The sequence below is a fragment of the Haliotis rubra genome, unplaced genomic scaffold (genome assembly GCF_003918875.1).
Source record: "Haliotis rubra isolate DU_JTF1 unplaced genomic scaffold, ASM391887v1 Scf229, whole genome shotgun sequence".
NCBI lineage: Eukaryota > Metazoa > Mollusca > Gastropoda > Lepetellida > Haliotidae > Haliotis > Haliotis rubra.
The window spans coordinates 1,309,535-1,336,815 of NW_025766325.1; the positions used below are offsets into that span (position 1 = coordinate 1,309,535).

The 27,281-nt window shown below is 45.3% G+C and overlaps 1 protein-coding gene across 1 annotated transcript; it reads left to right on the forward strand.

Annotated features, from left to right (window-relative positions):
- Positions 1–42: 42 nt before the first annotated feature.
- On the forward strand, positions 43–27,281 carry LOC124277856 (protein NEDD1-like). Its single transcript, XM_046713571.1, has 17 exons — positions 43–128; positions 1,353–1,538; positions 1,922–2,016; positions 3,452–3,568; positions 3,883–4,023; positions 4,868–5,097; positions 5,649–5,850; positions 7,296–7,391; positions 8,304–8,431; positions 13,872–13,969; positions 14,387–14,473; positions 16,161–16,262; positions 18,061–18,188; positions 19,878–19,986; positions 21,936–22,258; positions 24,173–24,337; positions 26,051–27,281. The coding sequence occupies exons 2-17, from the start codon at positions 1,412–1,414 to the stop codon at positions 26,153–26,155; spliced, it is 2,253 nt and encodes a 750-aa protein (XP_046569527.1). The 5' UTR covers positions 43–128; positions 1,353–1,411; the 3' UTR covers positions 26,156–27,281.

Here is a 27,281-nt window from a genome sequence, read left to right on the forward strand (position 1 = left end):
ATTTTTCACTTTTGTACGACCGATATTTTCTCGCGAGAACGAGCCTCTGTCCGGATGTTACCGGAAGTAGTGGAAGGCGGGAGAAAACTTTACAAAATAATAACAGACTGGAGAGTAAATAAGCATATGTAAGTTGGATGTTTTAGAATGTTGACCCACATTAGGTATCTTGTCTCTCAGCATTTTCCTATGTTATGGGTAAATATTTAGACTGTAGGCTGGATATATATGAAACTAAACCTGTCTGCCCAGTACTGAGTTTTTCTGTCCAAGTTTGAGCATTTGTTCATTTTTTCCATATACCAGTAAATAAGTGTACCAATATTGTTATCATGTGTGTAGATGTCCCTGCTCCCCCCAAGCGAACAATTCACATGCAATATTAGGTAGTGGTCTTTCAAATCTCATACTAATCTTTCCCGAAACTCAAAATGCTTCTCGTAAGAAGGGGATTTACGGGAGTGAGTGGTTAGACTCGATGACTTTGTTCATGCATGTCATCGTACTAGGGGCGGTGCAAACTCTTGAGAAAGGGGTTGGGTTGCACACCTCGGGAGTACTGCACTTTACCGGGCGCACTTTTTCAGATTAATTAGCGCTGCTGGGGTTCCCTAACCCTAAGGATCGTAAAGGGTGCCTAACCCTAAGGATCGTAAAGGGTGGCATACCCTTACCCTAAACCCTAACCCCAAGGATCGTAAAGGGTGTCATACCCTTACCCTAAACCCTAACCCTAAGGATCGTAAAGGGAGCAGCGCCCGGTAAAGTGCATTCTAGCCCACACTTCATTTTCCGGAGTGTTTCAATGCTCATTTAATAAACTCAGGACAAAAGTAGAGGGTGCACCCCACCGCTGGATGCGTACTCCAACTCCCAGATCGATGCTCATGTTGTCAGTCACTGGATTGTCTGGTCCCGACTCCATTATTTACAGACAGACGTCATAGTGCTGAAATGTTGCTGAGTACAGCTTTGAACAACAGAAAACTAGTCTTTCTGGTCGATAAAAATACATGACATGAAAGGGCAAAAGCACAGAAGGTGTTTCAGTACTAGTTATAAGGAAAGGAACATAACCATGTTCGGTCAACCAACACACCATGTTCATTCATTACAATTTCAATAGTACTCTCTCAGACTTAGTCTCTGTAAATACCTGTCTAGTAATCTACACAAGGTTCGAATTTAACGTCCCTAGCAATTGAAATGTATGTGAAATTTTAGTAAGCATATGTTTGTCGATGCCTTACACTTACAGACCACATGATCATGCTGATACAACTGTTCTGTTGGTACACTGAGATACTAGCAATCAATAACTGGCGTTCGTAAGTTAAGCATTTTTGTTTTAGATCCATCAGGATGTTTACAGTGATATTTTGTGAGATCAGCTGACAGCTAAGGTGTCACAATGGGAGATCTGATGTTGGCATCTGTTGGTGATGACATCCGGCTGTGGGATTCTTCGTCATGGAACCTAGTACAGCAATATAACCCCCATGATCACAATGTATCTGCCATCAGCTGGAGCTGTGATGGTCAGTAGTGTTGTCTAACAAGTATCTGATTGATCTGTGATCCTAGTCTCATGTGAAACAATGTGTTAAATGAATCTGTGGTTGTAGTCATGTCGGACAAGTATCTGATGGATCAGTGATTATTGTATCATGTGACAATATGTTGAATGAATCTGTGATCATTGTATCATCTGAAACAAAGTGTTGATTGGATCTGTGAGAGTTAGCATTTGAAAGTCTCCTGCAATATACAGTACTACCAGTCTTCTAAAAGATGGTACAAGGTTATTAACACGTGATTAATGTTTGAGTGAGTGTGTGTGTTTTTGTTTTTTTAGTTTAGTGATCTTTTGATGAGAAAGCATGACAGGTAATCAATATTTCACTTATTGTGTCTGTTGTAGGCAGTATATTTGGCAGTGTTTCTACGAAAGATGACAAAGTCTCCCTCAACTATGTGAAAAACAACACTATAACGACAACTGAGCTCAGCTGCCAGGTAGGATTGACATGATTGTTATTCCCACAACTCGTTTTTCGGGGGGGTATTAAAATGGACTCCGTCCGTCCGTCCGTCCGTCCGTCCGTGCACATTTGTCTTTTCCGGAGCAGAACTCTAAAATCGTTCACTATTTCTTCACCAAACTTGGCACATAGATAGATCTGGTTGTGTACTGGTGCCTTTTGGTAGTTTTGGAATTCTGAATAAAACATTTTTGGCATTTCCATGGCAACAAGTTTGACTAAAACAGAAATTAGTGGTAGTTCACTTTTCCGGAGCAGAACTCTAGAACCTTTCAATGTTTCTTCACCAAACTTGGCACGTACATAGATCTGGTGGTGTACTGGTGCCTTTTGGTAGTTTTGGATTTTTTAATAAAATATGTTTGGCATTTCCATGGCAACAAGTTTGACATAGACTGAAATTGGTGATAGTGCTCCTTTCTGGAGCAGAACTTTAAAAACCTTTCAATACTCTCCTTCCACTTTTCTATACAGACACCTAAATATTTGACATAATCATAACTCGTAGACATAATCATGAAGAGTATTTTGCCATTGCGGGGGATATTGATGACTTTGTCTACTTGTTGTTTAAAGTTTCAAATGACGTCAGAATTTGTTTTCACAATGACAGTGATAGTCAATATTTTGTCCAACGAGATGTCAAGGTCTGCAGCGGTTACGGAAACGATTGTAGTAGAGGTTGCCTGTTTGTCATGTTGCCTTGATTCCAGAACATTTCTGAAGTTGTGAAGTCTGTACTGGAGTGTGAGTGAGTGAGTTAAGATCTAATGTCATTTTGGAATTATTTTAGCCATACCATGCATATAGAAATAAGAACAAGTTTGAGAGTTCAATATAGAACAAACTCTATGGATAACAACTTCTTTTTATTCGTTTCGATACAGATACAGATTCTTGTACTTATATATATACTGAATGTAACAAAGAAAACAACATAATTAACAGCCTAGCCAATTATGTTAATTACATTGTTACATTCAGTATATATATACTTCCCCCTCTTCATGTTCCATTAATGCTTGACAACGGTACAAGAATCTGTATCGAAACCTCTCACTCACGAATAAAAAGAAGTTGTTATCCATAAAGTTTGTTCTATATTGTACTCCCCAACTTCTAAAATGCCACTCAAAGAAGTTTGAGAGTTGACAGTACTTGTGTCTATCAGATATTTCCATTGAAAATACATATCATATCTTCTGTATATACTGAATCAAGCTGTATTAAAAGCTTGCATGTCATTTTTCTGGAACTTCAATTATAAATGAATAAATATAGAAATAATAACGGTGCCTCCATCGTTTGCATTGCGGGAATATTGGTGAATGTTCCGCAAAAGAGCACAAACAATTGTATGATTGTTGGATCTCTGTCAGGTTTATACTATCTGCCACATACACTTTCAGCCAGGCCGACAATGTCTGGATATTGGCTACAACACTCGATTCCTGGTCACCGGCGGCTCAGACAGCATCGTCAGTGTCTGGGATCTCAAGGGGAAGAAACTCAAGACATCTTTCAAAGTGAGCAAGATGATTGTTTGGAAGTTTAATCAAGAAGCATGTTTAGTTAATATATCAGATTAGAATCCTAACTCGCCTTAATTGCGTTTCTTCAGCACAGTATCCATACACCAAAACGTCCGACGTGCATCACTTCACGCTGTCCTCCCACATTAGGCTGGCATACTGTCACACATTATGACATAACTGGATTACCGTAAACACGTCTGTTCGGCCTAAATCACGAAATCGCGATGATCAAAATAATATGCTATCACAAAGTGTATGGTTAGAAGTGGGGGAAACGGATGATAATTTTAGTAAAAATGTTTCAGGAACACAAAGGTCCAGTGACGTGCACACAGTTCAACTGGAATGACTCCTACATTGCATCAGGGTCTGAGTCAGGGGAGATAATCCTTCATAACTTTGTGACTGGACAGAGCAGCAGCCCACTGCTAGCTCCCAAGGCAGAGGTAAGGGAGTTCTCTGGTCAGTAGGTTGTTCAGAATTTAACAGGTCCTTCACTTATCTCTACTATGCTGTACTACTCTGCTTTTGTGCTCTCACCACAGTATGGCTAAAAAAATGCAGATGCTACATTATGTTAATAACTTAATTCATTCTGCTATGTTTGGCAGCTGGTTTCATGTGGTTTTAGACTAACGAGATCGGGTGGTCAGACTCGCTGGCTTGGTTGACAGATGTCATTGGTTCCCAATTGCTTAGATCGATGCTCATGCTGTTGATCACTGGATTGTCTGGTCCAGACTCAATTATTTACAGACCACCCCCATATAGCTGGAATATTGCTGAGTGTGGCGTAAAACTAAACTCACTCACTCACTCATGTGTTTTTAAATAGTAAGTAATAGTTAACGAAACCCAAGACTACAATTATTTACGACTGTCAAATATGATTATGCTTGAGAGATTTTATGGGACACTTGATTTGGCATTAGTGTAGGCTTGTCACAGTGATATAATCAATTAGGGTCAAGCACTTCACTACATACTGCAGAACGCACCCGTCTCGCATACAACAGAAGGTAGGCTATCTGTCGTACCCCTTATGCCTGGACTGGTAATACCAGTATGAGGTGTCTGTCTCTGTACAGTGGTCATGATACAAGATGTATGTTGATACACAACACAAAGACCATGAACTGATTAGCTTTCTATGTTTTAAAGAAACAGTATACATTATTGTAAGTTCAGACATCAGTGGTAATAGAAACTGACAAAGACTTTTCAATCCTGTCTGTCAGGACATCGCAATATGAAAATTCTCTGCAATACCCACCCCTACATTTTACACAGGCCATCAGACAGCTCCAGTACAACTATTACAAGAAGTCGCTGCTTGGTTCAGCCTCGGACGACGGCAGCATCAACCTGTGGGACACCAACACGCGACGTCTGCTCCATTCCTTTAACAAAGTTCACATGGCTCCAGCAACAGGTCTGGCCTTCTCTCCCCTCAACGAGATGCTGATGCTGAGTGTGGGGCTGGACCAGAAGCTGGTCTGTTATGACCTTCAGGGAAAGAGGTAGGTCAGATGTCGCCACTGAGTTTCAAGGTTCCGTAATCCTTTAGGACAAAACTAGAATGTGGACCCGTGTTACCAGGCCAACTGTCTCAGTTAAATTTACCACATGCTGATAAAACATTTACACCAACATGGAGAATGATTCAACTGTGCCGTATGTCTTACAACCTGGCCGCAACTAGTTGTGTATGATTTTTAATCATTACAATTAGGGTGTTCTGATGTTACAAGGGTGGTGTTATTTAAAGTCACACCATGAGAACACACCCTGGAACTACATCATTAATGCACAGCTAATTATGAGTTCCTTGGTACCGCTCTCACACATAATTTTTAAGAAAAAGCAATTTATTTCCTTTACATCATGTTTTAAACCAGATAATTTCTGCCTCCTGGTAGTATGTTACTCAACAATTGCTGAAAACTTCACCTTTAACAAAAACTTATAGACATTTTCCTTGGCTTATGTTATGAGGTATATGTATTGAAAATATTTGTAAAATGTGCTGGACTCACTGTTAAAAAGTAAAGATCCTCTGTTTCTGCCTCAGGACTCTGAAGACGATAACAGCAGATTCTCCACTGACGTCAGTGGACATCATGCACAATGGCGGCACAGTGGCTGTTGGGTCCACAAGAGGCAAGATCTTCATTTACGATCTGCGTCAGGGTGTCACGCCAGTCAAAAGGTTCTCAGCGCACAAGTCATCAGTACACTGTCTAAAATTCCAGCCCAACTTTGACTTTAAGAAGGTTTGTACAACAATGTAGAGGCTCAGACCCGATGTCACTTCATCCCCTCTCCAGGGTAGACGGCGATTACTAGCCTGGAAGCAGGGATATAGTATTAGGTTCCCCTCCACGTGTATAGTATCACTTAATGGAATATCTTAAGATCCTTTGACTAGATTCTTTTCATATTTGGTACCTAGGTTCATCACAGTATAAGAAAGGTCAAAGTCGGGCCCAGTCGATTTTGGTGACCTTCACATAATTTTCAACGTCATGGCGACACTTTGAAGATTTCAGCATATTAACCTGCATGTTATGTTGTCAGCGAGATATCTCAAGAACCATTCACTGGACTTTCTTCATATTAGACACCAAGCTTCATCTAGGGAAAGTGCAAGGCCCAGTTGATTTTGGTGACCTTCACTTAAATTTCAAGGTCACAAAGACACTTTGAAGATTTCAGCATGTTAAATTGCATGTTAACAGTCAGCAAGATATTGCAAAAAAACGTTCTCTGGATTTTTTTCATATTTGACACCAAGCTTCATCTAATAAAGGCAGAGGGCCCAGTCATTCTTTTTCAGAGAGATCGTCCTTGGGGTACATATTATGCATTTTCCGGCTGAAAAATGTCCTGTGACAGTTGTATCAATGTTTTTTGAATAAAAGATTGAACAATAAATAAACTCTTTTATTTATTATACGGACCCTACCTCACGGAGTTACCTCCCTTAACGCATGCGCACCAACTGGGTAGGCTCCTAGACCCGTATCATCATTCCTTCTGCTGTCACGGCCGTGAACAGGCGTGTTTTGATAACCCATTCATGAGCCGTGCGAGGCTGTTAAAAGAGACTATGTCTGAGACACCACCTGTATGTATGGTCTTTATTTGTCTAAAACAAGAACAGTAAAGCTTTACAGTTGGTTGTTTCATAATTGTGACTTTGTATTAATACAAAATCTGCTGAACTTTCCGTGGTTACGCCGCGTGTTGCTCTGCCATGGCGGGAAGTTTAGCGTGCCATAATGATAAATAATATTGCATTATTAAAACCAACTATTACTTTCCGTGGTAACCTTCCGTAGTTTTCAATGTTTTCGTGTGTTTATATGCTGCTGGCGCGTTAACTAACATGTTTTGCGTGTTTGTTTCAGGCCTTTTCATGCTGTTAGGTCTGTGAGGGAGTATCCCGGGCGACAGTCATACCAGTTCGCGTGGCCTGTCTGGAGAGACAGGCCATGAGGCTGACTCCTGCCCTATTTGTCTGGCCTTTTCCCGGGGCCCAGAAGAGGCGGGCTGCCGACACCTTGTTCTATCGCGAAATCGTGGGCGGGAGAGGGACCTGGCGCGGGTTCCCCGTCTAAGTCAAGCGTGTGTCAAAAAAGGGAAAAAATCCGTGGCCCTTCCCCTCTCCTGCCGCCCGAGTGGTTTTGACATGTCACTGATGGAGTCTATGTTTCAGCAGCAGATGGACTCGATGAAGTCCTTAGTTCGTGAGTCGGTTGGAGGTCTCCGGCAGGAGTTCCTCACCCACTCGGGCCGGAGGAAGAAGTCGAGGGTGGAGATCGCCCGGGCTCGGCTCGATCCCTCGGCCTTGAAGGCGTCTGTAGATCCGTTGCCTCTGGCGGATCCGGGCGCCTCGGCTGCTCGAGGAGAGGAGGTGCTCCCAGTCCCCTCTCGGGCTTCGGCGAGGGCGTTGAGTATTCCTGGTATTCCGGTCCTTGCGCACACCCGCCCCATGAGGCCGGAGGCACCAGTTCTGCCTGGCCTGCCTCCAGCGTCACCGGGACGGGGTCCGCGCCGCGCCCGGCTGGCTGGGCGTGGAGCAGTCTGTCTGTTCTTCCCTTCCTGTGGTTCCCTAAGCGTTAGGCAGTCCACCGGGTCGGGGTTAGGGTCCTCTTACGGAGGGGCCCAGCCTCTGACTTCGGGCTCGGGTGCCGAGGCAATGGAGCTTAGGGGAGGTCGAGGAGCCTGGCCGCGGCTTCCGTTTTGCCGACCTTGCGGGAGGTCCGGCGAGAGAATTGCCGAGGGCCTACCCCAGGCAGCGGTGCCTGCTGGTTCGCGTGGACTTCGACTGAGTTCAGCTTGCCTGGCGAGCGTTTGCCCCTAGGCAACCCTCACAGGCGCAGCTCCGCATTCTGCCATCGTTGGTCACCGGGCGTGGTGATCCCCTCTTGTCTGGTGCCGAGTAAGGTTTGACTTACCTGAACTTCGTCTTGGCTACCAGCAGGGAGGATTCCTGTTACGTTGTACCCGATTGTTGTGCGAATGTGTTTTCACTTCCATTAAGCCCTGGGGAGGCTCGGCTTCCTCGGGCAGCTCCGGCTGCTTTCGGCAAGGGCGCTAACTCCACCTTTGCCCTGGCGCGATCCCCTGCGACGCAGCGTGCGGACCCTGAGGAGGTCTACGGAGCGCGATGCAGCAGAGTGCGCGAGTGGTGGTCCATGAGGCCTACCTCTCCTCGGTTCAGAGGTTAGGCCCTGGAAGCGGAGGGCATGCTGGCGGCGATGTGCGCGCGTATGTCGTGCTGCTCCGTCAGCTTTGGGAAGTGCAGGCTCACCTGCGGCGCGACTCTTTCTGCGGTCTGCTGCGTCGGCGGTGATGTGCGCGATCATGGGGATCGCCCGGCTGTGGCTGTCGGCGTCTAGGTACTTTCGGCAGCAACACAGCAGACCTTGCTGGCCCTCCCTTTCCGTCTGGGGCGACCCTCTTTCCAGGGGCCCAGCAGGTCATGCGGGGAGGCTGCGCTGCAGCTACCTCCTTCAAAGGACTCTAAGGCCTTGTTGGAGCACCAGCGGTGTCTACGCCCCAGCGCTCCGTGCCACCTTCCTCCGCCCGGGGTGCAGCCTACACCCGAGTCTGCCGGCTGGCCCGGCCGCTTGGTAGGGGTAGGCGGGAGGAACAGGTCCGCCAAAGGGTAGGGGCAAGGAGCAGTCCTCGACTAGCTCCCAGCCTTTTCAGCGGTAGCGGGAGGTCTGCCCGACCTCCCGTTAACCCATCAGGCTGCCGCTCAAGCCGTGTGTCACGCCCAGTCAGCTCCGCTACCGGGTCTACACCGCAGCGCTCCTACCCCATATCCCAGTGGGAGGCCGCCTCTCTCTATTCCTGCGGAATGGGAGAAGGCTACCAACAACGCTTGGGTGCTGGCCCGCGGTCAGCATAGGCCATCTCCCACTGTGGAAGCGAGGTCCGCCCGACTTCACGGCATCACGTCGCACTCCGGTGCCGTCATGTCAAGCCAGAGGCGGACATATTGCGCTTGACGAAGTTCAGGCTCTGCTGGACAAGTCCGCCAATCGGCGCATTCCACCGGAAGGAACAGGCGGGGATTTTATTCCCGCGTACTTCCTCGTCGAAGAAGGCGGCCGGAGGTTCCGTCCGATTCTCAACCTCAAGGGGTTGAATCGCATGCTTTCGAGTACCATCCTTCAAGATGGAACACTGCGCTTCGGTGATCTCATCTGTTCAGCCCGGCGATTGGCTCCGTCAATCGACCTAAAGGATCGCGATATCTGCATGTACCCATACATCCATCGTTCAAGCAGTACCTTCGGTTCTCTTCACGGCGGGGATGTATTACCAATTCAGGGTGCTCCCCTTCCGGCATATCGACTGCCCCAAGGGTGTTCACCAAGCTCATGTTAGTCCCAGCTACCCTAGCTGCATTTCGCAAGGGAAAGGCGTTGTTACCCTTACCTAGGCGACTGGTTGCTCGAGCACTAACACAGCCAGCCAGTCAAGATGCTACTCACACAGTGATAGACATTCTAACTTCGACTGGGGTGGATCATCAACCTCAAAATCCGACCTGGTACCCACCCAGGACTTGGTTTTCTTGGGCCCAGCGATTCAAGCGAACAAGGATCTGTTTCCTTGTCGCCCGACCCGGGTCACCAGAGTTAGGAGATGGTCTCTTCATTCCTCTCCCAGCCCCAGGCACCAGCCGCGGACTTGGCTCCGTCTACTGGAGCCATATGGCGGCGACGATCTCTGTAGTGTGGCGAGGCGGTTGAGGATCGTCCCATACAGCAAGCTTTGGCTGGGCTGTGGACTCACCGCGGAGGATCTGGGCGCCAGTCTCACAGTCCCGAGTGGTTGACACCTCACCTTCAGTGGTGGACAAATGTCGGGGAATCTCACCAGGGGTTCCCCTTGGAAATCCGGCGCCAGCTCTCACAGTTCAGACAGATCGTCCCTCACGGGCTGGGGCGTTCTGGGCAGTCTGTCGGCTTCGGACTCTGGTCGAAGCGAAGCTCACCTTCACATCAGCGTGTTGGAACTGAGAGCTGTGCGGTTGGTATTGGCTTCAGAGAGCATGTCCATTGGCCAGGTAGTCCGTCTTCAGTTAGACAACCAGGCGGCCATGTGGTACATCCTGAAGCAGGGAGGCCACGGTGTCCCCAAGCGGCTCCTCCGGAGGCGTGGGACTTTCTCCTCTGGGCGACCAATGCGATTGTCAGGTACTCCCTGTTTATCTCCGGGGCTGGAGAGCGTGCGAGCAGATCGGCTCTCTGGCCGGATCCTGGCCCATGCGCCGCAGTGGATGCTTTCGACGGGCAGATATTCACAGTAATCTCCCCCAGTTTATGCAGATTGCGTTCGAGGTGGATCTGTTTGCGTCGGTAGGGGCGCATCGAACCTTCCGTGTTCTGCTCTCGGATGCGGACCCAGAGCGTTGGCTGCGGCGCTTTCCTGCTGGATTGGGCGGGCAAAGTGCTCTGGAAGCGTTCCGCCCGTTACCACTCATTCCCGTGTCCTTTCACAGCTGTCCACCCAGCCAGCTCGGCTACTTGTGCTACTGGCACCGCTTTGGCCGTCCACAGAGCTGGTTTCGGTAATTCTCAGGTTTCTGGCTCAGCCTCCTGTTCTATTACCTTTGCGACCGGACATTCTCACTCAGAGCGGGCCCCACCCAAATCCACGGATTCAGTGGGTGGCTTGGCCTCTGTCAGGTCTAACCTCGAGGCCGCGAATTCCTGCAGCAGTTGCAGACACAATTCTGGCCCGGTGGGATTCGACAAGCGTTCAGTCACGAGGATAGGTGGTCGCTATCGCGGCGCTGGTGTTCAGATAAAGGGGATTGCAGATCCCTTTTCTGCGGATTTAGTCCAGTATTGGAGTTTTTGCAAGCTCGTTTGGAAGAAGGCCTGGCGGCCCGACCATTAGCGGCTACTCCACCGCTATTTCCACTTTTCACACCTGTCGATGGTGCTCTTCTGGGGCAGCACCCTCTGATACAAGCGCTTTCTGCTGGCTGAGCGGATTCGACCTGCTCTCAGGCGACCAGTCCACCTTAGGATTTGTCGATGGAGTGCTTTCGATTGGCTGTCGGTCCCACTTTCTCACACCTATCGGCTATTTCCATTCAGTTGTTGACCTGGAAGCTGTTTTCTGGTGGCGGTAACATCTGGTCGAAGGTGTGATTTACATGCTATGTCGTCCGACCGAGGCTGACTGTGTTTCACCGCGGATCGTGTCAGTATTAAGCCTCCCAGATGCTTACCGACCGAAGGTCGATCAAGCTTTCCATGTGACAGCTCCTATCGAACTTCCTACTCTTACAGCCTTCCACATCGGGGACCACTCCTCTGAGCACTCACCGTTGGATGTCCAGTAAGGCGGCTCAAAGTCTATCTCAAAGCGAGCGCAGGGGATCCGTCATGCGGGTGCCAGCTGTTCTGTTATTCTGATGGCGGGAAGGCTGGTCTGCCAGCGAGCAAGCAGACTTTGTCTAAGCTGGCTAGTATCGTGTATTTATTGCGGCTTATCAGGCTAAGGGCAAAGCCTCCCCTGAGGGTTGAAGGCTCACTTTCGGTCAGGGCAGTAGCCGCATCAAAAGCTTTTGCATCGGCACTCCCCATTGAAGAGATCTGCTCGCCGCTATTTGGAGCCGGCCAAGCCGCGTTTATCGCCATTATCAGCTCGATCGCATTCCGTGTCGTGCAAACTTTGGCCGTACTGTTCTCTCCAGTGGACAGTGTCCTGCCACCCTGACCGAGTGAGTCTTGGTTTATTGGTTTGTTTTGGCTACTGTACAATAAGATTCCATTATTGACATGTCTGCTAATGTGAGCTCACTCAGAGAACCTGTACCCCTTTCGATTCTCTCTGCGGAGTTACTGTATCGTTAGTGAGTGGTATTTTGTTTTCCCCTCTCGGTGCTCTCATGAAGAAGCCACTTAGTGGGTGGGTTTAGTTGATATTAAGCACTCGTGCAATGTCTCATTATGCTAGAAGTAGTCTTTGAGCACAAATCCTCCCTGTCAGTTCCCCTCCCATAATGCCTCTCATGAGCCGAAACTGGGTCAGTGACAGGTGAGTGTTATGGCGTCTGTTCAATTTTTCCATGATCACGATGGCTATATTTTTGAGTGTGCTTGGACAGAATTCCCTCCTCCCTGGCCTCCGGTCTTTGGGAGTCTGTGTTTATGCATAATATGTACCCCAAGGGCGATCTCTCTGAAAAGAATTAACCAAACCTGCAGAGGTTTTCAATTCTTTGAAGAGAGTAGATCCTGAATAAAGGCCTCCACCTCCCGCCAATTCTGTTCACTGATAAGAATTCAGCAGAAGGAATGATGATCACGGGTCTAGGAGCCTACCCAGTTGAGTGCGCGTAAGCTAAGGGGAGGTAACTCCGTGAGGTAGGGTCTTATAATAAATAAAGAGTTTATTTATTGTACAATCTTTTTATTCAAAAACATTGATACAACTGTCACAGGACATTTTCAGCCGGAAAATGCATAATATGTACCCCAAGGGCGACTCTCTTCAAAGAATTGAAAACCTCTGCAGGTTTGGTTAAATTTTGTTTGAACAACTAATTATTAAGAGCAAGATATCAAGAGAGGTTGACTGGTCATGGTTATTTTTTTGACATCTAACTTCATCTTAAACTTTCATTACTTTTTAAGTTTGATTTGATAATTTGCGGCGGGGGATTATGTCACATTAGTGACAATGCTTGTATTATTACCTCCCTTTGATGGCTCCGCACTCTCACAGAAGCCAATCAGATAAGCCATTACAACTGAGCTTGACAGTGTCAACAAAGATGGCTGCCGCATCTGTGAAGGTTTAATCACTGTGAAACTCAGATTTAGGTTATAAATCATTACATTACTGTTTACCTAAGAAGCAGAAGTGAGTTATGATAGAAGCCTTGTGATTGGTACCAGAAGCTATCAGTCACCTCTTTAATGTTACATGTATCTAAAGTAACTTGCTCAGGTCAAAATGCAACCTGTTGCAGCATGATGGTATCAATTTGTCGTATGTTAGTAATGGCTTTTCAAACCCATAAGGGGCGGTGGGGTAGTCTAGTGGTTAAAGCGTTAGTAATGTTTTCCCCACATGGGTACAAACCCTTTCCCCGCCCATTGATATTGCTGGAATATTGCTAAAAGCTGCGTAAAACTAAACTCAGTCAGTCAAACCCTTTAGAGGTATGTTACTTAACTTTGAGATAGCTAAAGTCTGGGTTTAGTTCCAATTCAAGGATCTGTGGGGTAGAATTGTGGTTAAAATGTTCTCCTCACGCTGAAGGCGAGTGTTAGTTTACACACATGGGTAGAATGAGTGAAGCCATTTCTAGTTTCCCATGCTGTGATATTGTTGGAATATTGCTAAATGCTCCGCAAAACCATACCCACACACCCCCAGCCCATTCTTGATGTCCCATACCCGTGAAGGTCAGGGTTAGAATTGATCTTCAGTAAACCATGCTTGTCGTAAGAGGCGACTAACGGGATCAGGTGGTCACACTCGCTGACTTGGTTGACACATGTCATCGGTTCCCAATTACGCAGATCGATGCTCATGCTGTTGATCACTGGATTGTCTGGTCCAGACTCAATTATTTACAGACCGCCGCCATATAGCTGGAATATTGCTGAGTGCGGAGTAAAGCTAAACTCACTCACTCACTCTTGATGTCCCATCCACTCATCGGCACCGAAGTCCCTACAAGCTGAACCAACCTGAAACCCTGAGCTGACAGTTTTCTGGAATGGGTGTAGAAGCTGTATTTATGTTTCAGACTGAGAACAGTAGCACAGGAGCACAGAGTCGGCGCCCAGCTTCCTACAGCGCCACAGAGAAACACAGATGAAGCATTTTCATCTGCATCCAATCATGGTAGATGAACCTGCAGTGTTACATTAATCTCCACCACGAATGGCTTGACCATTGTACTTGATCAGTGTGCTTGGTGTTATGCTGATAATCAGAATTAAGGGCACCGGTGAAGATCCAGGTTAGAACTGATCTTCAGCAACCCATGCTTGTCATAAGAGGCGACTAAGGGGATTGGGTGGTCAGGATCGCTGACTTGGTTGACACATGTCTTCGTATCCCAATTGCGTAGATCGATGCTCATAATGTTGATGACATGATTGTCTGGTCGATTATTTACAGACCACTGCCATATAGCTGGAATAATGCTGAGTTCGGCGTTAAACAAGAAACAAAATGACAAAACGACATTTAGCCTCACAGTTTGTATGGTTACCATTGTCATGTTTTATGATGATTATCAAAATGTTGTTCTTCTAGTCCAAGTCTCAGTACCCACAGTGGATAGACAGCTTGCTGGAATAACATCTGCAGCCATCATTGATGTTGTGTCCCCGTTGAAGGAAGGTACGCTTGTACAGGGTGGAATTTTACCTGTGTTATCAGTGTTGGTTGAATTGAGGGTCAAGCCCTTCACTTAGTACAAGGGAATACACCTGTCTCGCTTACAAGAGGGGGTAGGCCATCACATACATGTTACATCTTTGTGGTTGTGTCCCATAGTCTCAACAGGATCCACTGATGATTCTGATGATTTGTACTGATTGTGGTGCTTGGTTTATCAGCACCATACCCAGTTGGTTTTGCTTTCCATGAGAATTTTTGAACATATACACACAGCCCAAATCCCAAACCCCAAACCTCTACACATCCAGCGTTCCTCGACCCAAACCCATAATCCCACACCACAAACAACCTCTTCACATCCAGCGTTCCTCAACCCAAACCCATAATCCCACACCCCAAACAACCTCTACACATCCAGCGTTCCTCAACCCAAACCCATAATCCCACACCACAAACAACCTCTACACATCCAGCGTTCCTCAACCCAAACCCATAATCCCACACCACAAACAACCTCTACACATCCAGCGTTCCTCGACCCTTACCCATAATCCCACACCGCAAACAACCCTCTACACATCCAGCGTTCCTCAACCCAAACCCATAATCCTCCTCTACACATCCAGCGTTCCCAACCAAACCCATAATCCCACACCACAAACAACCTCTACACATCCAGCGTTCCTCAACCCAAACCCATAATCCCACACCACAAAACCTCTACACATCCAGTGTTCCCTCGACCCAAACCCATAATCCCACACTGCCAAACAACCTCTACACATCCAGCGTTCCTCAACCCAAACCCATAATCCCACACCAAGAAACAACCTCTACACATCCAGCGTTCCTCAACCCAAACCCATAATCCCACACCACAAAACAACCTCTACACATCCAGCGCATTCCTCGACCCAAACCCATAATCCCACACCACAAACAACCTCTACACATCCAGCATTCCTCAACCCAAACCCATAATCCCACACCACAAACCTCTACACATCCAGCGTTCCTCAACCCAAACCCATAATCCCACACCGCAAACAACCTCTACACATCCAGCGTTCCTCAACCCAAACCCATAATCCCACACCACAAACAACCTCTACACATCCAGCGTTCCTCGACCCAAACCCATAATCCCACACCGCAAACAACCTCTACACATCCAGCGTTCCTCAACCCAAACCCATAATCCCACACCACAAACAACCTCTACACATCCAGCGTTCATCAACCCAAACCCATAATCCCACACCACAAACAACCTACACATCCAGCGTTCCTCATCCCAAACCCATAATCCCACACCGCAAACCTCTACACATCCAGCGTTCCTTGACCCAAACCCATAATCCCACACCACAAACCTCTACACATCCAGCGTTCCTCGACCCAAACCCATAATCCCCCACCACAAACAACCTCTACACATCCAGCGTTCCTCGACCCAAACCCATAATCCCACACCGCAAACAACCTCTACACATCCAGCGTTCCTCGACCCAAACCAATAATCCCACACCACAAACAACCTCTACACATCCAGCGTTCCACAACCCCAAACCCCACAACCCATGCCGCACACTCCACAACCCAAACCCCAAACCCTACACATCTAGCATTCCACACTAAACACACTACACAGACCCATTGTGAATAGAAGATATGTTTTGTGTATCAGGTGACTCAACTACTGAGATCCGAGGAGACAATCGAAGTGATTTTGGAAACCGATCAGGGAATCTACTTGGTCATTCAAGTCATCAGAACGACTCTGGTCAAGGTAAGCAGAGCCCTGATTCACAAGCCATCTTAGTGCTAAGATGATCAGAAAATCTGTACTTTAACATTGACTTGCAACAGTTCAAGCACAAAGATCACACTGTGCTGAACATGACCCAGGATTGCAGGTGCTCAGATATAAAAGTATGACAAATCGTGAAAGTTAACGGTCAGAACAAATGGTAAAGTCTGTCAGCATTTCCATATAGAGACAGCCTAAGCAGTGTTGGAAACTACGAGTGTCTGGAGTAGTGGAAATTCTTTCATGATGGTGGAAAACTGGTGGTTCAAAGCCAAACTGCGCCATTGCATAAGACATTTAAAGAGTGTACTTGTTATCACACTGGTCTCAGAATGAAGGGCACTTTCGTGAAGATAGGGATTAGAATTGGTCTTCAGCAACCCATGCATGTTGTAAGAGGCTTACTAATGGGATCAGGTGGTCACACTCCCTGACTTGGTTGACACATATCAATTGTGTATATAGATGCTCATGTTGTCAATCACTGGATTGTCTGGTCCAGACCCGATTATTTAAAGAACATTGCCATATATAGCTGGGATATTGCTGAGTGTAGCATTAAACAACAACAAAATGAAATCAGAATTTAGGGGTTAAGACAAGCACTGGTTGACTCAAACACTAAACGTGCTAAATTTGTGGGGTATATGTTATGCTCTGGCTTAACTATAAAATAAGCATTTGTCGAGAACAAATACCTATACATGCATACACAATGCTGTGTCAGGGCTATTATTATGAAATACCGGTGCAGTGGGGTAGCCTATTGGTTGAAGTGTTTGCTCGTCACAGGTTCTCAATGTGTGATGCCCATTTCTGGTGTCCCCAGCTGTGATATTGCTGGAATATTGCTAAAAGTGGCGTAAAACCCAACACACTCACTCACTCACTATGAAATACCATTTCACCTCGCCTGAATAGATTTTTATCCCCGGCATGTAATGCAGGGGGATGTAATCGACGCCTCGTCTGTCCATCCGTCCGTAATCATTTTGTTTCCAGAGCATAACTCAAAAACCGTTTGATATTTTTCAACAAAAATTGGGAGATATATCTAACAGAACCTAAGGTGGTGCCTTTTGCTATTTACATATTTTTGTCATTTTTATTATTTTTGGTTTCCATGGAAACGTTTTGGTCTTAAAGGGTGGTGGGTTTCATTTCCAGAGCATAACTCAAAACACGTTTAATATTTTTCAACAAAACTTGGTAGATATATCAAACAAAACCTTAAGTGATGCCTTTTGCTATTTGCAGATTTTTGGCATTTTCATTTTCCCAACTGGTTTCCATGCAATACGATTTGAAGTGGTGCCTTTGGACTTAGTCCCAAAAGGGAGGAGTGGGCTTCGTTTCTGGAGCACAACTCAAAAACTTCTTAATATCTTTCAGCAAAACTTGGCAGATATGTGAGGCAGATGCCAAAGTGGTGCCTTTTGCTATTTGGCAGATTTTTGGCATATTATTTTTTTCCGGTTTCCATGGAAACAATTAGGACTTAGTCCCAAAAGGAAGGGGTGGGCTTCATTTCCGGTGTACAGCTCGAAAAGCGTTCAGTATCTTTCAACAGAACTTGGCAGATATATAAGTCAAATTTTGAAATGGTGCCTTTTTCTATTTACTAATTTTTGGCATTTATATTTCTCATGATTTCCATGGAAACGATTCGGACTTTAAGTAACTGTCAGATGATTTGTTCTTTCAAATATGTGGGGGCCAGAGGGACATGTCATCTTCTGATGACTCTTCTCTGAGTGTTCGATGGGGACGGTTTCAGGTGTGTTCTCGCCCATATCCAACAACCTTGGACTCAGCAATGCCAGCGACACATCTTTTCCGAGGAGACAAAATTTCAACGAACGAGGACTTAGTCCCCTTGTACACAGCCCGATGCTCCATGGCCAGGTAAATCTACATTGGAACTTTGCCTGCGCATGACCTAATGAAAGACTGTACATGATGAAAGAACAGACAATTTGTTGAAATTCGGAATTTGGTACCAGGGGTGGAAATAACCCATTGCCCGACGTCCGAGTCCAGTGTGTTTTTTTCTGTTGGGCAAGCAAATTTGTATATCACGCTATACCGGTGTCCAGTTGACTTTCCAATGTTAATTATGTTGTTTATTTCAAAAATCAACAAGAAGACGGCCGGTATAGTGGAAAACTTATCAGGGCAAGTGATTTTACATGTGCCACTGTACCAGAGTACACTAGCAATTTTAAAGGTATTTCCACCAATGGGTATAATGTTTGGAGAAGTGATGCAAACGATGCGGTGAGATCTTGATGCAATATGTATCCCAATAATATTGTTGAGATTGTTACAATATTTTTCGCCATGTTTGGAGGTGAATCACACCCCATAATCATTTGTTTCAAGTTTCGAACAGCAAAGATGGGATATTATTGGGTACAAACATATCAACTTTATAAACTGCATATTCTGCTATTTATAGCCAAACAGAAATTACTAAACAATCTGCATATTCTGGTTCTTGAAAACTTTGTTATCATTCAAGCTTTTAACTTCACTCCTTGTAATGTAATAAATGGTATGTATTGTTATACAAGAGTTGTAAATCGATGAACCCCTGAAGATCCGGGTTAGAATTGATCTTCAGTAACCCATGCTTGTCGTAAGAGGTGACTAACGAGATTGGGTGGTCAGGCTCACTGATTTCGTTGACACGTCATCGTATCCCAATTGCGTAGATCGATGCTGATGATGTTGATCACTGGATTGTGTGGTCTAGACTCGATTATTTACAGACCGCCGCCATAAAACTGGAAAATTGCTGAGAGCAGCATAAAACAAACTCACTGACTATTATGGCGGTTTGTATGTCATGGTATGCAGTTATGGATGGTTGTTCATACTATCAACCACTAGGTAACTCTGTTTTTTGTTGTGTGTGTCTGTATGTGTGAGAGATATTCAAACAAGGTCGGAATGATGTCAGTATGACAAGAAAAATCAACAGGAAGTATAGCATAGTTAAAGTATTAACCTGATGAAGGTACGCAAAGTTATATGTGTTTGTTAAACTTGTAAGTGCCTATCAGTGCTCGATTTAGTGCATTGTTACTTGCACTCATGCTAACCAATATTACAAAGTGCAACGTAGTTATTAGTCTAACTTGCACCAGGTGCAGGTCAATTTAGAGTGGGTAAACTTCTGAATAAAACATCTAAATAATTCAATAGCATATTCCATTCATTACATATTGCCATAAAAGCAGTGCAACTGGAATTTGGCTGGTGCAACTAGGTTTTTATCTCAGGTTGCACCTGGTGCAAGTAGGTTAACATCTCTTCAATCGAACCCTGCCTATCACAGACTTGATTACCACATCATGCAAATATCGAGTCTTTGTAAAGCTCACTATGCCTGTGTTTCATTCCCCATGTGTGAAGACCATTAAGTGTCCCCATATGTGTATTGTGTTTTTGAGATATTGCTAACAGCAGCAGCACTCTCTTTAATCCTCTCTTTACAAGAGGTACTTTGGTGACCAAATGATTTAAACAGATCATGCAGACAGCACCGTCATCGTAAATGCTCTATCACGGTTATTCCTTTGTATGTTCCAGGGTCTGTCAATGTCGTCTGATGGTATGCCTGTGATAAACATGAGGTATCAGACCAATCAGGATGATGGTAACTATGGCAACCAGAGAACCATGCCTAATGGACACACAGGTAAATCTTGATTCCTAGAAGTATCAGATGATCACATGTAACCGTCATGTAACATGTAGCACCTGTGATAGGAGTCTTGTCATCAAGTGTACCTAGTGGCTGACAGGGGCGGCGGGGTAGCCTAGTGGTTAAAGTGTTTGTTCGTCACACCGAAGACCCGAGTTCGATTCCCCACATGGGCACAATGTGTGAAGCCTATTTGTGGTGTCCCCGCCATGATATTGCTGGAATATTGCTAAAAGAGGCGCAAAACCGAACTCACTCACTCACTATTGGCTGACAGAGTGGCCTAATTTCTGACTATTCTCTATCTGTAATTGTTTTGAAGAACTAACAACTTGTACCTTTGCTGTGGTGAATTCAAGGTCAAGTAGAAAAGCAGTTCTCAAAGTTAGGAACATAGTTTTGGTTTTCAGTGGGGATGTTGACAAAAGCAATGGATGTTTAGAGTTGTTGAAAATAGTAGGGTCGAAATAATACTATGGTGCACCAGTACAGAGTGACATCTCATGGGATGATATGATAGACAAATTTTTCATGACTGCATCCATACAAAATGACACAGTTGCTGAAATAAATAATTCGATTCATAATAACCCCCCTCACCAACACCCAGCTTTTTTGTCTGTCAGTTTTGTTTTCTTTCAGCCTGCTCCAAAATATATGTATTAAAGCAGTTTCCATGCCATTTGTGAAACACAATATGTATGATGTATTTACCTGTGTATTGTGATAATTATTGCATTGAGACCTTACAGTATTATAATACTACTACAAGTGACCATTGGCAAGAATATGTGGTAAATACGTATTTAAGCTGCAATTTAAAGATATCGTTCACATGTGTCCGCATGAGGCAGAATAAGTATCCAGTATCATTTGTCTGGTAAGTGGCTATGAAGAGGGTTAGAGTGTGACAACACACAGGTTTGTCGTGTCCTGGTTTGATTATATACAGACATGGTCAATATTGTGGCTATATTCCTGACTGCTGAATTAAAACACACTCACTCACTCACTCACTCACTCACTCACTCACTCACTCACTCACTCACTCACTCACTCACTCACTCCAGGGCTCCAGATAATTTTTCAACATCAGGAGTACGTACGTACTCCTTATATTTTCAACAGAGGAGTACTGGAAAACCTTAAGAGTACTAGTTGGAATTACTGGAGTATCAGTAACCTTGTGCACCACACCATTGCTTCTCTTGTGTAAACAGGTCAATAAACAATAAAACAATACTTTAAAAAATCCGTCTGTAAATGATTCTAAGACCATACACCATTGCTGTAGTGCGTATCTGCTACGTATTCTAAATTATTTCCTACCTTATCGTGCATATTTTATATCCGTATATACGCCAATACGGCCCTTATCTGGAGCCCTGCACTCACTCACTCTCTCACTCACCCACCCATGAAGATCTGGGTTCAAATTGGTCTTCAGCAACCCATGCTTGTCGTAAGAGGCGACTAACAGGATCGGTTGGCCATGCTCACAGACTTGATTGACACATGTCATTGTATCCCAATAACCCGTGAAGGTCCAGGTTAGAATGTACCTTCAGTAACCCATGCTTGTAAGAGGCGACTATCGGGATCGTGTGGTCAGGCTCGCTGGCTTGGTTGACAGATGTCATTGGTTCCCAGTTGCTTAGATCGATGCTCATGCTGTTGATCACTAGATTGTCTGGTCCAGACTCGATTATTTACAGACCGCTGCCATATAGCTGGAATATTGCTGAGTGCGGCTCACTCACTCACTCGTATCCCAATAGATCAATTCTCATGCTCATCACTGGATTGTCTGAGCCAGACTCGATCATAGAGCTGGGATATTGCTGAATGAGTCTTAAAACTAAACTTGTTTGCTCGCTCTCTCACTCACTCATTCACTCACTCATTCGCTCAATCACTCACTCTCTATGTTATTGTTGTTTCAGAGTTTGAATCACCAACTCGAAGGAAGCACTCCCCCAAAGGTATCTGTGCATCTCCCAGCCTGCCGTCGCTCCACCTACCTGTTCAGTCCAGTGCAGATGGTGCTGAGGGGGATGTCACAGACGGCAGGGGGAGCTGCAACACCAGCGGTGACAGTCCCCGCAGTGGGCGGGCCAGCAGCCGTGTAGATACTCGCCTAAGGTCCCCCTCCCATGGCAGCCCCACCAACACGCAACAGCTGCGCCACCTTGTGAAGGAAGCTGTCAAAGACTACTCCGAGCAGATGCAGGAGGAGTTGAAGGCCATGTTTAGGAAGGCCACTCAGGTAAGGGACAGATAGGTCATAGGTCCCCTGACCACCTCCTTGGTCAAGTTGGCAGGAAGGCCACTCAGGTAAGGGAAGATAGGTCATAGGTCCCCTGACCACACTGATGGTCAAGTTGGCAGGAAGGCCACTCAGGTAAGGGCAGATAGGCCATAGGGCCCCCCTGACCACCCTGATAGTCAAGTTGGCAGGAAGGCCACTCAGGTAAGGGACAGATAGGCCATAGGGCCCTTGACCACCCTGATAGTCAAGTTGGCAGGAAGGCCACTCAGGTAAGGGCAGATAGGTCATAGGTCCCCTGACCACACTGATGGTCAAGTTGGCAGGAAGGCCACTCAGGTAAGGACAGATAGGTCATAGGTCCCCTGACCACCCTGAGAGTCAAGTTGGCAGGAAGGCCACTCAGGTAAGGGCAGATAGGTCATAGGGCCCCTGACCACACTGATGGTCAAGTTGGCAGGAAGGCCACTCAGGTAAGGGCAGATAGGTCATAGGTCCCCTGACCAACCTGATAGTCAAATTGATAGGAAGGCCACTCAGGTAAGGGCAGATAGGTCATAGGTCCCCTGACCACCCTGATGGTCAAGTTGGCAGGAAGGCCACTCAAGTAAGGGCAGATAGGTCATAGGTCCCCTGACCACCCTGATAGTCAAGTTGATAGGAAGGCCATTCAGGTAAGGGCAGATAGGTCATAGGTCCCCTGACCACCTCCTTTGTCAAGTTTGCAGGAAGGCCACTCAGGTAAGGGCAGATAGGTCATAGGACCCCTGACCACCCTGATGGTCAAGTTGACAGGAAGGCCACTCAGGTAAGGGCAGATAGGTCATAGGTCCCCTGACCACCTCCTTGGTCTAGTTTGCAGGAAGGCCATTCAGGTAAGGGACAGATAGGTCACAGGTCCCCTGACCACATCTTTGGTCAAGTTGGCAGGAAGGCCACTCAGGTAAGGGACAGTTAGGTCATAGGTCCCCTGACCACCTCTTTGGTCAAGTTGGCAGGAAGGCCACTCAGGTAAGGGACAGATAGATCATAGGGCCCCTGACCACCTCCTTGGTCAAGTTGGCAGGAAGGCCATTCAGGTAAGGGACAGATAGATCATAGTTACAGCAGCAAAGATAGGTCATATGACCATAGGTTCAAATCCTAGATTCATCCTAAATATGTTTCAGCATCTGTTGGCACTAGATCTAATACAGACCATGTACATTCATTGTGGTTACCATGGTTACTGTTTTATAATTGATGTAGGCGGGTTTGTTGATAGCATCACTGAGCCCGGGGCAGTGGGGTAGCCTTATGGTTAAAGTGTTTGTCCGTCATGCCCGAAGGCCCGGGTTCAGTTCCACACATGGGTATATTGCAGAGATGCCAATCATTACGCTTTTGGCGTAATTATTACGATTTTGACCATTAAATTACGCCATTACACTTTATATGCGAAATTTACGCTTTTCAACTTGTTTTACGAAAAATCAGTAAAGTGGATAAAATTTCACAGGGAAGTGTTTTATAACGCACAGGTGCAGGGGTGCAGAAATGGCCTTGCACCGATAGGAATCGCTTACTATTAGCATCGCACTCATTCCAATTAACTCGCAAGGAATTAAAGTATTTTGAGTAACATGACCAACAATTTTTGATTTATGAAGCTTCATTATGATTTGTCACATGTGTTTCTGTCTGGAATCTTCCTTTCGTGTAAACGTGTACCATTTTGAAGCAATCGGCAGACAAGGACTACACTTTTTAGATCCAAATTACTCTTTTTTGACCTCAAGTATTACACTTAGGCCCAAAATAGGGTTGGCATCTCTGTATATTGTGGGAAGCCCATTTCTGGTGTCCCCTGCCATGACATTGCTAGAATATTGGTAAAATTTATGTAAAACTAAACTCACACACTCACTCCTACAGAGTCCAAGGAGTGACAGTGGCCCAGCAGCATCTGAGACCAGTGTATTCCAGACTGAGTTCATCCGGAACCTCATCCGTGAAGCGCTGGAGGAGTTCCGAGAGGACATCCACCGAGACCTCCAGCTCGTTCATCTCGAGATGCTCCGCCAGTTTCAGTTTCAGCAGGTGTGTTATCTCCCTTTACATGGCACTCAACTTTGTACGAACTTATGTCTACTCCATCAGTAATGTTGAAAATATTTGGAATATGTCGTGAATTTTCCAAGAACCTTTTTTAGAAATGAAAATTCACCTCATTATCTTCTTTTATGAGCAGTGTGTATGTGCAGACCTTGCCAACTGGTCGAAATAATACCAATGCAGCGTAAACTTTTAACTTGCTCGCTCACTCTTTTATTAGTTGAGATAATAAGCTCTGAGGAGACTGAAACAGTTATCCTCCTGCAATGCCTTCTGAAAAACAGGGCACTGTTAAATCCCTCCATATTTTGTTAAACTCTAGATAGCTTTGTATTTTAATCGTCATACTTCAGGGTTTGTAAGCGGCGTGTTTCTCTGTCACCCATGAATGCAGACGGCCAAAATGCAATGTAGTAGTGACAGATATGTTAATGAAAAAAATTTGCCCTGAAAAGGTTCTAAATTTAGCAAAACTTTAAAAGCATAATGATCTAGCTAAGCGTTATTTCCCTTCCATAATTTGTCCCACATTCGACCACTCTCATGGTGATTCAACTCTTACGGTTTATGTGTATTTTGTTAGGCCCTTCAAATTGTTTCTTGGCCCTAAAATGGCCTAAAATTTGATGACTGATAAACTGTATGAACCCTGTCAACGATTGCCTAAATTTGAAGCAGCCTTTTGGGTAGCCTTGTGGTTAAAGCATTCCCTTGTCACTAAGAAGACCCAGGTTCGATGACTGCCTCCGTGGTGTAGTGGTTAGAGCGTCCGCCCGGAGAGCGGAAGGTCTCGGGTTCGATCCCCAACCGCATCATACCAAAAGACGTTAAAATATGGTACTTGTTGGTCCCTGCCTGGCGCTCGGCATTAATGGGTACAACAAGGACTGGTTGGCTCGGAGTCAGTATAATGTGTCTGAGTGGGGTATTCATGCTTCACGGTATCTCCACGGCATGGTATCTCAAAAACCAGCTTAATTCTGGGCTAGTACAAGCAGCCGCACATACACATACAAACACATGCACGTCATCATATGAGCGAAATATTCTCAAGCACGACGTTAAACCCAATTTCACCTCACCTCACCCAGGTTTGATTCCCCACATGGGTACATTGTCTGCCTATTCTAGTGTCCCTCAAGGTGGTATTACTGGAACATGGCTACAAGCGGCGTACTATACTCATTCTTTTGAAACACTGTAATCTCTGAGTTCAGTCTCCTTCTTGCGAAAAACATGCACTGGCTTGATTCCTTTGTTAAAAATAGTGACTAAACTGCAAAACACACATGTGCACTCAAGGGAATGAAGGAAAATAGTGTATACAAACCTGTTTGACAATTTTATTACTCAATTTGAAAACAAATGTCATCCTACTCAAAAGCATCCAATAGTGTTTTCATGTTAGACCCGTGAAGATCCGAGTTAGAATTGGTCTTCGGCAACCCATGCTTGTCGTAAGCGACTAATGGGATCGGGAGGTCAGGCTTGCTGGCTTGGTTGACACATGTCATCATATCCCAATTGCGTAGATCAATGATCATGATGCTGATCATTGGTTGTCTGGTATAGATTTGATTTTATACAGACCGCTGCCATATTGCTTGAACATTGCTGATTGCGGCTTTAAACAACAAACAAAGCTTTTATGATAAATTTTAGAGATTACTCTACTCATTTTTATCTGTCGTTTTTTAGACTGAGGTGCTTGGCATGTTGGAGCATCATTCAGTTAATCGGGATCTCGTAGCCGAAGTTGAAAGACTGAGAGAAGAAAACAGAAGATTAAAGAAAAACTTTTGAGAAGATATGTGTCATATTTTGATTGACAGACAAGTGAAGATTAAGATCAACAGAAGGGTGAATGTTAAGTCCTAGTCTGTGGGCCTCTATTTAGTGGTCTGTTCTTCATGTACTGAAGAAAGACCGGAAAAAGATTAGAGGTGGAATATTCTGTTGTGAACTCACTGAGAATATCAGAATACCAGCTGAATTGTTTGTCTGTGCCTCCAGTCAAACAAGGCTGGGGTTTTTTCAGGTGGAAACAAGACATTACTCCTGAACCCCTTCCCATGAAAAACAGACCATCATTACTGAAGAAACTCCTTAGGTCTGTGCTAGCCTGTTACTAATGTCCACAATGCCATTAGTTGTGTTCTTCATATGACTGATACAGAAAACTTATAATGTATGGCTGAAGTAGCTCTCATCAGTCTAGACTCTTCTCTGTGCCATCATTCTGCTTCTAGGACAACATATTGCCTAAAGATATCCCTGCCACTTTCGTTGCCCAAAGCAAGAAGAGATTGTATAAATGACGATTGATGCAGCATGCAGGATGATCCACTCTTGTTATGTGCCACTACCTCTGAGGATGAAGAGATGGTTATGTGGGTTGTACAGGTGAATCCAACGATGTGCCACTATGTGAGGGGATCATGGTTAAGAGCTTTGTACAGGGGAGTTCCGTGACCTAGACTTCCAGACGATGCTCTGTTCATGTGATAGACTTGTCTTCCACCTTCTGCCTTCAGTGTTAAGTTTAATCAAAATGTGCCTGTTCAGAAATATGTAATGTTGTATTAGTTTGCCTTCTTTATTATGCTTCTACAGACTGTTCTTCATGTTATGATGATGTACATAAGAGACTTGGACACAGAATCAATGAGGATTTTCATTGTGGAATGCTGAATTTGATGTGATTTGACTTGTTGAAATGAGTAACAGCAAGTCCATGTTGGAGTATGTTTAAGAGGTATTCAAGGGTGACTTACTGACTTGATCAATTACAATTACTGAAGCAGAGTGTTGCAGTTATCACCTCAACGACAAGACAAGATGGTCTACAAGAATCTCAACAAACGAATCATCAGTGATGAGATCTCAGATCAGACATTCTGTGCTAAGTTTTGATTGGGATGTTACGGCA

Excerpts from the sequence above, each read along its gene's own strand:
- LOC124277856 (XM_046713571.1), top strand. The coding sequence starts at position 1,412 with ATGGGAGATCTGATGTTGGCATCTGTTGGTGATGACATCCGGCTGTGG. Across the intron at positions 8,432-13,871 it reads TGCGGTCTGCTGCGTCGGCG|ACTGAGAACAGTAGCACAGG; the intron begins GTGATGTGCGCG and ends TTTATGTTTCAG. Across the intron at positions 19,987-21,935 it reads CATGCCTAATGGACACACAG|AGTTTGAATCACCAACTCGA; the intron begins GTAAATCTTGAT and ends TTGTTGTTTCAG.